The 12,623-nt window shown below is 44.5% G+C and overlaps 1 protein-coding gene across 2 annotated transcripts in view; it reads right to left on the minus strand.

The window, feature by feature from the left end:
* Positions 1-12,623, minus strand: part of CRYBG3 (crystallin beta-gamma domain containing 3) — a 294,639-nt gene that overhangs the window by 69,945 nt on the left and 212,071 nt on the right. For both annotated transcript variants that reach the window (XM_068270638.1, XM_068270637.1), the window contains 5 exons: positions 11,134-11,267; positions 7,796-7,910; positions 5,182-5,217; positions 4,937-5,076; positions 3,124-3,250 (listed from right to left, as the gene is read on the minus strand). In XM_068270638.1, the coding sequence (XP_068126739.1) occupies positions 3,124-3,250; positions 4,937-5,076; positions 5,182-5,217; positions 7,796-7,910; positions 11,134-11,267 (552 nt within the window). The remainder of the gene's footprint in view (positions 1-3,123; positions 3,251-4,936; positions 5,077-5,181; positions 5,218-7,795; positions 7,911-11,133; positions 11,268-12,623) is intronic.

Genomic DNA, 12,623 nt, shown 5'->3' on the forward strand with positions numbered 1-12,623 from the left:
AGTAGCTGATATGCCCTTTACCTTTTCTTGAATAGATAATCAGGGTCTGTATGGCTGATATTGTAGTGAATCCCCTCCCACCATAGGTGCCCCCAGTACAGGTAGCCAACTATAGGTGCCCCAGTATAGGTAGCCAGCTATTGGTGCCCCAGTATAGGTAGCCAGCTATAGATGCCCCAGTATAGGTTAGCCAGCTATAGGTGCCACAGTATAGGCTAGCCAGGTATAGGTGCCACAGTATAGGTTAGCCAGCTAAAGGTGCCCCTATATAGATTAGCCAGCTATAGGTGCCCCAGTATAGGTAGCCAGCTATAGGTCCCCCCAGTATAGGTAGCCAGCTATAGGTGCCCCAGTATAGGTTAGCCAGGTATAGGTGCCACAGTATAGGTAGCCAGCTAAAGGTGCCCCTGTATAGATTAGCCAGCTATAGGTGCCCCAGTATAGGTAGCCAGCTATAGAAGCCCCAGTGTAGATAGCCAGCTATAGGTGACCCCAAACCCCCTTAGCCAGAGAGTCCCTCCAAGTACCTAGCAAAATGTCACAGGGATAGTGTACCTAACAGCAATCAGCAAAAATTGTGTTTAATTTCAGTAGTTCGCCCCCTAGCACTTTCAAGAACCGCGATATAACCCTTGGCCTAATAAGTTTGGACACCAATGGTTTAAAGAGAGATCTGTTTCTCGGTCGATCTGCCCATACCTTGCTAGATGTATGGGCACCCTAACAATTCAGGACCAATATTATACTTAATGAGTTTAACGGATTCTTCAATGGATTCTTACATTGTTACGCCCGTATGATAGGTATAATGCAAGTCATTTTGTTACCTTTGGATAAAGCGATCATATGTCATCGCTAGATAACCCTCATGTAAGCCTTACATTTTACGATCCGCTTTTATGGCTAATCTAATCTACATTAGCCATTATCAAAACAAACAAGACTTACTTTTTTCCTGGTTGTTAAACTTATAATGCCCTCTGCTATAGGCGTAAAGTATAATTTGGCTTCATTAATGACTCATGCAGCCTCTGGGCTGTTAAGCATTATGCCAGTGCTGGGAGTAGGCACTGCGGGGGGGACACCACCTCCGGTAAAACTTCAGGAAACATTATCCTGTGTCACTTAAAGACACCTCAGGGCCCCTCTGATTCCAAACGTGATCACGGCTAATTCTCAAAGCAATCGCTTTGATTAGGATAAAATATAAGTATTTGTTTTAGAACGGAATGTTTTAAGTTCAAAAATCCATTGAGTAGCTGTGCTTGCCATGCAGATCTAAAGAGGAACTGTAACCCACGATTGAACTTCATCCTAATCAGTAGCTGATATCCCTTTCCTGTGAGAAACCTTTACCTTTTCTTGAATAGATCATCAGGGACGTCTGTATGGCTGACATTGTGTTGAAACCCCTCCCACAGTGTGAGGTCAGGGCCTTGGATCTGACCGTTTCCTGTTTGTGAACCTTATTGCATTGTGGAAGAAAATGGCTTTTGTCAACTGCCAAGCAAGCAGCATCTCCCCCTACCACATTGTTAGTGGGTGTGTTTATAGATAAGGGTAGTTGGTGCTATTCAGTTTTGTTTCTTATGCCTGCCAACAGTAAAGATGACCTTCAGGCTCACATTGGATAAAAAATAAATGAATTACATGGCCAGTATCAATCATTTCTTGATCTCTCTTCTATTGTTTAACTTCTCACTTTGCAATGTCTTGATTTATTTTCTTTTTCTCTATTACTAACTTTTGGTAAAGATCCTCTTAAAGAGAATCTGTACTCTAAAATTCATACAACAAAAAGCATACTATTCTATTCATTATGTTCTCCTGGGCCCCTCTGTGCTGTTTCTGCCACTCTCTGCTGTAAACCTTGCTTGTAATTGCCAGTTTTAGGCAGTGTTTACAAATAAACTAACCAGCTCGTGATAGGCTCACATAAGCAGAGTGTGTGAGTCATACAGAGCCTGCAGGGGGCCTGGAGAGGGTGTGTATAGCTTCTATCCAATCACAAGCAGCCCTGCACATTCCAGTCTGACTGCCTCAGCCCAACAGAGCCGACAGAGGAGAGAAGATTAGATCATATAACAGAGATAATACAGAGACAGTGCAACTAGGAAAGGCTGCAGTAAGCCAGAGCACATTAGAACAGGTATAGGAACTTATAGGATAGAAGAAATAAGGATGAACATTTTGTTACAGAGTCTCTTGCTGTGTACAGATGTCAAAACGGCGTCGCCCCTAATGATCACTGTTTGTTGGTTAGGATGACACTGCAGGGAATAAGCGCAAAGCAAACATGCTGCTCAGATGTAGCCAAGCAGAGTACACTTTTTCATGGAGAAAAAAGGCAAACAGTTGGCACAAAAAGCAATGGCTTTCAATGGACGGGGTAAGTATGAAAACAAAACACACGTTTGCCGTTTAGTGCCAGATGGTGTGCCAGATCACTAAATTATTTCATGGGGCACTTACGCACACCCTAAATTCTCGACCAAAGGTCCGTACACACGTCCAACGAAAGTCGTGGAAAAAAGGAGGCCAAAGTCAAGGAAACAACTTTACCGGTGGCGTAGCTGAAAAGAGTTGTCATTTCCGCACTCTGATATTGCAAATGATCAACTAATTCAAATCCTGCGCCCGCAAGCGTAAATGACACTATGCACAAAATGTTTGCATCCGGTACAACAATGTAGTTCCAACGACATTTGTACACACATGGTCAACTGCACGATATCGGCTCAACAGTCGTGTGAGTTGATCCACCGGATGGATCGGACAAAACGCCCAATATCAGTTGCTCATCTTTGTCGTTTGGCTACATTTTGGCAAACAATTGTCATACAATCGGCAAAATCTGTCGCTTGCCGGATGTTTCGAACAACGTTGGCGAGTTTATTCGGCAACGTGCGCTACCTCGTCAGTGGGATTAACGGTACAATTATAGTGTGCTCTCTGCGTATGGCAACTTTACCAATGTTCAGTGCATATGCCCCAAATATTACTCTATATATGACATGAGGGCTTCTGTAGTAAAAATATAACAAACAGTGGAAGTGAAGGAAGAACCTACAAAGATGATATAGGTGCTTCACTACGAAGAATTTGTAGACAAGAAGTACTTACAGCCTGCAGATACCGAATTGACTGTAAATCGCTGCTGTATCCACCCCAGGCCTGCCAGTCTTCATACTCGCCCTCTTCCAGCAGATACTGGTGCCCCTTATAGCGTTCTTTTTCATAGCCCACCCATCTAGAGCAAAGAAAAATCAGTCTCAATCAGCAGGAAACAGCACAATTCTTTATAGAAAACATCTATAATTGGATGTTTGGCAAAGTTAAAGTGGAATCACATTTCGGCATAATAACATATAATAAAAACGTATTGCCTACTCTTTACTACCAAAGTAATATCAGCTGTGTAAAAATCACAAGTCTCCCCAGCTTAATGTTTGGAGCTGCAATTGCAATCAATCAGGTCAGGCAAATGATCTCTCCTCTTCTACAGTCACTGACCCAACGGACTGTTTTTTTTATTTACATAGAAAATGCACAGAGAAAATCTCTGTTGTGTTTTTTTCAGTCTTATCTACTGTGACTAGTGATCAAATAACAATCTGGGGATTGTCAGCAAAGTAAAACAAAGCTCCCCCAGTTAGAGGCCCCTTGTGAAAGGTATCCCCACCACAAAATAGCCCTCCAGTATAGGTAGGTAGCCAAAGGTGCACCTTCCCTCCAATTTAGGTAGCCACCCCCAGTATAGGTAGTCAAAGCCACCCATCTCCCCTTATAGGGCACTGGTGCCAGTGGGGGTATGTAGCTTCCTGCTGCCTCCCCATCTTCAACACTCACAGACTTGCAGATCAGAGGTGAGTGGAAGAGAGAAGAGCAGTACACAGTAAAAGGCAGGAAGTGACCTCACTTTCACATCGGAGGTGTACTCCATGGTCACTGCACCACTCTCCCCTCTGTTCACGTTGCCACTGATCTAAGGTCCGTGTGTGAGTGACGGAGGCAGCAGCGGCCATACAGGTCACAAATAGGGCAGCCGTGGCAGCATGGGAGTCCCTTGCTGTGGATGAGGCCCCAAGCCACCACTTAGTTTACCTGGGCCTAGCAGCACCCCTGTATGTTACTTTGACAGTACCCTAACTCTCAGTGTCAGTTCTAGTAGCCATCCCATTGGCGGTTTTAAATAGGTTGAATAGACTGATTGCTCCTCTGCTGTCAAAATGTACAAATGCTAAAAAAAAAAAAAAAAAAATTCCAATGCAAAATTACTTTTTCTTTTCCACTGCAATGTCTGACCCAATAGCTTTTTGGCTGTTTGATTGAGCTGCATACAACATATTTACGCGATTGTAGCTCCAAACATTTTGGTACTTTAAAGTGGACCTGAACTCAGGACTTCCTCTCTGCTCTAAAAGATACACAACAGCATAATAACCTTGAATAAAAAACATTTCTTAGTTACAGCTGATATAAATCTGCAGTTCGTCTACTTCCTGCTTTCATGGAAGCAGACATATTGCTAACATCCTTTGTTTACCAAATAGCTCTCTGCCGTGGCAGGCAGCTGACACAGCTGAAGGATCAAATTACAACTTGTGCTTAGTCACAGATGAGGGGGAATTAGACAGGCTAAACTATCTAAACACATACAGGGTGTATTTCTAAATGTTTTCCTTCTGTCCTGTGCAAGAATTCAGGTCCACTTTAAGCTGGGGGGACTTGTGATTTTTACAGCGGTGATATTACTCTGGGACAAAAGCACGTAGGATAACTATATTAGTAATAAAAAGTAGGAAATATGTTGCTACATAGACAGAGTTTTATTTTTCCACTACTGGTCTTGCTCAGAAACCTTCTCTCTATAAACCACCCAGGAAAGTAATTCATTCTACGAACTTCTACAAAAGACTGTCAAATGGGCACTCACATTCCACCCACAACCCGGAGCGATCCAACCTGGAGGTGAGGCTCGTCCTCTCCGTCACACAGAAGCCCCCCCACACCGGGGACATGCTCTGCGATCTCTCTCCACCGCCCTTCCAAATGCGGCTTTTCATATAGAATTATCTGTAAAACAGATGTTCATTTACAGACGTCTGTCATAGGAAAGGGGAAGGCCCCGCTGCAGAATTATGCATTCATCACGGTTGCCATGGAGCTTCAGTCACTTACCTTCGGATCATTGGGTATCTGCACTTTTAATCCTCCCTAAAATGAAGGGAATAGAATTAATCAGACATTTGTTCCATCCACACAATTAGGCTTTGAACGCTGAAGTCACAGAGCGCAATCACTGCCAGCCACGGAAGTCTGCAGTAGATCAGCCTGTGAACTTCGCTTTGTTTCAGGCAACACATTGTTAGGATGGGGAAGGTGTCTTTAGAAAATGAATGAAAAAAATGAGAAAAGCATAGTGCTGATTTACCAAGATCAGAGCGTAGGAAAATAGAGCAATATTAAGGCCTGGGTCCCACACTAAAGCGATTTCCGCAGCATTTTGGAAGCGCAGGTTAATGAAAGTCAATGGAGGTGATCTCGCAGTAGCGATTGCAATGTCCTGAAATCCCAGTCGTGGTGCCGCACCATTTTTTGAGCATTTGTGCTCCAATACAAGCAGGGGCGTAACTATCATGTATGGGGCCAGGGCCGGCGCTACCATAGAGGCAAAGGAGGCAGCTGCCCCAGGGCCCCAGAGCTTGTAGGGGCCCCCAGTGGCTACAAGAGGAATTTTTTTTTAAAATCGGTCTTATAGTTTTTGAGAAAATCGATTTTAAAGTTTCAAAGGGAAAAAAATACACATTTAAAAACCTGCCGACTTTAATGGTTAATAGCAAATCCACCTTAAATGCTAGAAATCCTACATTTGCAGGATATGTTAAGGAGATCATTAGGAATAAGAGGAAATAACAATTTTTCAAAAAGAACTTAAAGTTTTTGAGAAAATCGATTTTAAAGTTTAGAAGAAAAAAAGTATACTTTTAAATGCGGTAAATGTCACTTTTAGTAGCACACCTAACGGTAGTGTAATTTTACATGTATCAAACGAAAGCGCAATAAATTTCCTGACGGGTTTCCAGGGGGTCCATACGCAGCTGCAGCGCTTTGGCCAGGGATCGCTATACAGCCGCAATATAGCTGTATGAAGATCCCTGGCATTTTTTCCTATTTTCCCAATTTTTTTTTATGTTTAGAGTGTGGGAATTTTTTTTTTAAAATTATGTGGGGTCCCCCTCCTGAAACTTTTTAACCCCTTGTCCCCCATGCAGGCTGGGATAGCCAGAATGTGGAGCTCCGACCGATTGGGACTTCACACCCTGACTATACCAGCTGCAAAAAAAGTCCCCTACTGCCGATTTTTGTTCCGGGGTATATGTTGGGGGCCCCCCCAGGTTTATTTTGCCCTGGGGCCCCTCTTCAAAAAAAAGATTGCATGGGGATTCCAGGTCCAAAGCCCCACCCCCAAGGGACCAGGCAGGCCGCCGGTATACAAACCTCCTCCTACCATGCAGTGTAGCTTATTTACCTGCTTCCAGCGCCGCGGATCTCAGTGCATCACGGCAACACCACTCTCTGGTGCCCTTTGCGGAGCTCCCGATCACATGACTCGTATTGGTCATGTGATAGGGAGCCGGCGTATGGCAACAAAGAGAGTCTGCTGTGATCCATGGAGGAGACCTGCAGCACTGGAACAGATAGCAAATGTAATATTAATATATATATATATAATGCTGCGAGTCTCCTCCGCTCCAATGTAAAGGATAAGTGTGATGCAAAATCGCTCCTTAAAGGAAACCAGAGACAAGCATATATACAAGATTTATACATACCTGGGGCTTCCTCCAGCCCCATGCGCACGAATCGCTCCCACGCTGCCGTCCGCAGACTTCTCCAGCTCTGGTACCGGGTCCTGTAACTTCGACCAGTCGCGGCCACTTTTACGCATGCGCTGTGTGCTCCCTCCGTCTCTCTGGCAGAGATTACTACTGCGCCTGCGCAGTACTATTCTCCGCCGGAGAGAGCACACTGAGCTTGCACAGATTGGCTGCGACTGGCCAAAGTTACGGGACCCGACACCGGCGACAGACGAGGCTGAGGCGGCGGTGTGGCAGCGATCCGTGCAGATGGGGCTGGAGGAAGCCCCAGGTATGTATAAATCTTGTATCTATGCTTGTCTCTGGTACACTTTAATCACTGTATAAAGTGATTTGTGAACAAATTTGTGTTTGTACTACCCAGAATCACCTGCTTTTCCCAGACTCCTTTGCAAATGTGAGATTGTAAATTGCTAATTGCAGTTGCTCTCAAAATACTGGCATGAAAATAAAAATCTTAAAAACCACCAGAAATCGCTCCTAAAATTACAAATGCTAGCAAAAATCAGGAGCAATTGTGATATCGATTTGTGCTTTGACGTGGGTAACAGGCCTAAGGGCTCATTCACACTACACAATGCATGCACGAGCATGATTTCGTGCATGCGCTGTTAACGCACGGAATGCACATCAGAGTGCGCTAAGCACAGGCATCGGCATCTGTACTCATCTGGTAACGTGCGTTGTGCGATAAATTGCTCCCAGATGCGTTAATGCATGGGAACGCACATCTGTAGTGTGAATGGTAACATGGAAGTCTAAGGACTTTCATGTTGCCATATGCATCGTGCACAAAGTGTGTTGCGTTAAAACTGACAGCGCAGCACATAGTGTCAGTGGTCTTGGCTGATTTGATCAGAACTCTCTCCCTTTTAATACACACAACAGAAAAATGACTTGAATGAGTTACGTACCATTTTCAGTGGCCGCGTTGATTTGACGCCACATTCCTGAATCTGTGGCAGTGAGCAGCCTTCCTCTAACACTGACACCGTGCCGCTATACTGTGGTTCAGAATACGCCAGCCAGCTGTGGAGAGACCTCAAGCAGTTATCAATGCGGTTTCTATACAGTACTGAGCTATATTCCATATTACAAGACATAGGTGTGTCCAGAATCCTGTGCCCTTTGTCAGTGAAAAATGCGAAACAGGTTTGACATCCCGGCATGGCAGATTGGAAGTCATAATAACTGAAAGCCTGTCTGCTTAGGGTGGTCATTGAATTTGATGAAGAGGTGGCCACCATAGATCATGTGACCACCATTTTGAATTTAAATTGAGATTATACTCCCAAAACTAAAACTTCAGTAATTACTCTTAGTTACATAAAATAACATTTGAAAGCATTCCCAAGCATTATCTGTATGTATTTTTTTTATTTTCACTGCAGAGAGCAGTAGAAACTTGTTTATCTCTGGTTATCAGCAAAGGTAATCATTGCTGGGTGAAGCTCTCTGCATGTGTCTTCACTCTGCCTCCCTTCCTCCCTCTCTCTGTTGAATAGACATATCACCCTAGCAACAGCTGAGTCACTTCAGCAGAAAAAGAGGGGGCCGAGTGAAGACACAGGCACAGGGAGATTCTTGCTTTTGCCAATGACCAGAGATAAGCAAGCTGCTTCTGCTCTCTGCAGTGAAAATAAATTATTGTATGCATAGGGAAAACTTGGGCATGCTTTCAAATGTTCTGAAATATTAGCTTGATGAATATAATCCCACTTTAAAGGGAACTTGAAGTGAGAGGAATATGGAGGCTTTCGTTTTTATTCCCTTACATTATTAACAATGCTAGCTGCCTGGCTATCAAGCTGAGCCTTTGGCTTTAGCAGCTGCTGGAGTCACACTAGAGTCAAAGCATCTGATCTGTATGCTCATTCCAGGCCAGTGACAAAGGGGTGGAGCATCAGCACAGAAGTCAGGCAACTATCATTGTTTGGAAGAGAATGAAGATTGCAGCCTCTGTATTACTCTCACTTCAGGTTCCCTTTAAGTTGTAGATAGTTAATGTAAATCTGAGATGAAGAAAGCAAGGGTACTTTTACTTACCTGGGCTTCCTCCACCCCCCAGTAGCCAGTTTGCTCCTTCCCTGTCCTCCCGGGCCGATCTGCTCCTGTGAAGTCCACAAACCAGCTGGGTAGTGGGCCACTGCGCATGCATGGTCCTGGCAGTATGCACTACCCGATTGCCCTACCGTGGCCGGGCGCGGTCTGTGCAAGCGCAGTTACAATCTGAATGAACTGCTCACAATCAGAACGCTCTCAGCCACAAGATTGCTATCAGGTGGTGCGCGGCCAGGACAACGCACGTGCAATAGTCTGCGACTCAGCCGAGACACAGACTTACCTGTTCTGAAAGCTGAAGGAACTGGGAGGACAGAGAGAGACAGTTGATGGACTACAGGGGGCTAGAAAAAAACAGGTACCGTACATACTCGAGTATAAGCTGATTCGAGTATAGGCCGACCCCCAATTTTACCCTGAAGAACCAGAAAAAGTTACTGTACTGACTGGAGTATAAGCCGAGGGAAGGAAATGGCGCGGTATGGGGGGATGAATTCTGCATATGAATTCTGCATATCTAATCAGCTAAGCTGTAACATCGTGGGGAGGGTAGGGCTACATAGCAATATACAGCAATATATAACTATAGGAAGCGTGTCTGATGCTGAAAGCAGGAAAATTACTGTAAAAGTGGGTATCCCAAATCATTTACTGCATTATTCTATTTGTCTTTATGGTTCCTCTGTAACCCTTAGAGACTTAACCAAATGCATCAGCTATTACATTACAGCGGTCCATGACCAAGAATTGAACTTCATCCCAATCAGTAGCTGATTCCCCCTTTTACATGAGAAATCTTTTCGTTTTCACAAACGGATCATCAGGGGGCGCTGTATGGCTAATATTGTGGTGAAACCCCTCCCACAGTGGGATGTCAGGACCATGGTCCTGGCAGTTTCCTGTCTGTGAACCTTGTTGCATTGTGGGAAATAGCTGTTTACAGCTGTTTCCAACTGCCAAAAAAGCAAGCAGCAGCTACTTCCACTGACATCACCTGTCAGCAATAAAAATGTCACCATGTGATAAATGTCAGAATGTAAATCAGGGAGAGGAAAGATTTTACAATGGGCAAGCACTGACTAAATCATTTATACATAATTATTGTAAAAATGAAGCACTTTTTTATTACATTATTTTCACTGGAGTTCCTCTTTAAAGGAAAGCTGATGCGATGGTATCACTAGAGGAGGACCCGTATACTGTATCTGTGAGCCCATTCAGTTACAACTATTGCTTGTATTCTGGCTAGCAATAGGCTAAGACATGCCAAAACAAAATTGCACAATTCAATTAGGAACAAAATGCTGTGCAAATATTCCCAGGTGAAAAAAACCCTTTGCTTTTAAGAAATGAACATCAGCAACAGCTGTCACCTGCCACCGACAGATGTGTTACCTCTGAAGATCGCTGCATGGTTCACTCACAGCCGCCAAGAGTCCTCTTTAACTTCCGAGGTCTGGGTCAATGCAGCACTGTGGTCAGGAGGCGGGCCTTTGCAAATGTAAAGTGGTGAGTGCTTCCACTGGTCTGCACTGCGCTGCGCTCCTTAGCCTGTCAATCCAGTCGCATTTGACCCCTGCAGTACTGCATCTGAGTAGAGGAGCCACTAGAGGGCATCATAGCAATGAGATGGGAGTGACAGGCAAAGAAGAAAGCACTCACTGCTCTGCATATATTAAAGCTCGCCCCCCCCCCCCCCCCCGATCACGGGGCTGCAGTGCCCGAGACCCGGACCTCAGATGTTGGAGAGGATTCCAGTATGCCAGAGGATCGCATGCCACTCCACATGAATCACAAGAACGGGGGGGGGGGGGGGGGGGGGGGTTGGGAAGGAGGACAGAACACAGCTGTTGCCGTATGGCTTCGCTGCCAGTCTAAGGATCCCAAGGCACAGCAGAAGCACTCACTGTTCCGCTGTGTCTATGAGGGGGAGGGGGGTTGCATTTGTGCACAATGGGGGTAGTGACTCTAGTATAAGCCGAGACCACCAGTTTTGGGACACTTTTTTGTTCCCAAAAACTCTGTGTATACTCAAGTATAAATCCTTTTGCTTTGCTCATTTCAAGTTTACTTTAAGGCCTTATCAGTGGAGACTTCAGTCTTGATTCTGGCTTTCTCATTTAAACCTCATCAAAAAAATAACATTTTACAAAAGTCTTGAAAAGTTATCATTGCCACAAGCGTCACTCACACTCCGGAATTGACGGTTAGCGATCGGGGACGTTTATCGACTAGGTTCTCTAAGGACGGGACCTCTGTACGGATATAAATGGGAGAGTCTTCCGTGTCCTGCAGTGAGGAGATTACAACCTCTGGGAGATAATCCTGCGGAAAAGAAATAACAGATGCTTAGGTTAAAGTGTATAGACAGTTTCCAAAATGACTTGTGCATCTGTTTCCCCTCCTCCCATCACACAGTATGGGCTGGAACCCATTAGGAATCACTGCAGCGCTTTTAAATCGCCCAGTCGCTGTGTGCAGCGATACCTAGGCCAATTGCTATAGCATTTTGCTCCAATTTGAAGTGCTGTACAGTAGGATGTACATCGCTTCTGATTGGCGTGTTGTTTTTTTTTTTAAATAAACTTTATTATACTTACCAAATGTTCTGATGTCCAGCTTCCATCCAAAGCCCCGCCTCTAATGGAAGAAGTCATAGATGCTTCTCTAGGACCAATCAGAGAAGTCCCTGTGACGTCTTCTGCTAGGGGGCGGGGCTATGGACAGAAGACGGACATTGGGACACTTGGTAAGTATAATTAACGTTATAAAAAATTCCAAACGCTCAGCCCCCAAATCGGCGCATACTCGCTTTTCAAAGCAATTTTGCAGAGCTTCTATAAATAGCATTGAGCGTTCAAAATGTGGGTTCCCCACCATTGAAATACATTGACAAAGCATTTTTTGGAATAGCTGTAGAGTGTCAGCGATCCAAAAACGCTGCCAACATTGTCCTAGTGGATCCCAGCCCTGAATGCTGCAAAAGTGCCAGATGCCTTACTGAATGTCACTTGACTTGTGCGAAGTGTCCCCCATAAGAGCCAGATTATCGATAAGGCAAATTACGGTAGGAAGTTGCCTAGGGCATTCGAGATATTCAGGGGCCTGGCTGCACCTTTTCTGACCTCCATTTTTGTTATATAGTATGTATATAGCGCCAACATCTTCTGCAGCGCTGTACAGAGTATATTAGGTCTTATGACTAACTGTCCCTCAGAGGAGCTCACAATCTAACCTACCACATACACACTGGCTGTTCTACTGATCCTCTAATCTTTCTAGCCATAGACCCTGAACAAGCATATGCAGATGTGATGTTTCTGACAAAATTCTGACAAGATTAGCTGCATGCTTGTTTCAGGTGTGTGATTCAGACACTACTGACCAGAAAGATCAGCAGGACTGCCAGGCAACTGGTATTGCTTAAAACAAAATAAATATGGCAACCTCCAAATGTCTATAACCTCGTATTTCTTTTAATAACTTCCTGGGGTTTAGCCTGGCCAAACACTAAAAACTGCACTATGCTAAATCACGACTAAAGTTACTAAATAAAATATACATCTGGGAACCGACATGATTAAAGTCTAATCCGTGTAGCAACTGGATGAAGTAAACCGGTAATGAAAATGCAAGCGTATGCAGGGACACGGGGTTCAGGAGCGCACGCTGTTAAATCAT

Source organism: Hyperolius riggenbachi, chromosome 2 (assembly GCF_040937935.1).
Source record: "Hyperolius riggenbachi isolate aHypRig1 chromosome 2, aHypRig1.pri, whole genome shotgun sequence".
Lineage (NCBI taxonomy): Eukaryota > Metazoa > Chordata > Amphibia > Anura > Hyperoliidae > Hyperolius > Hyperolius riggenbachi.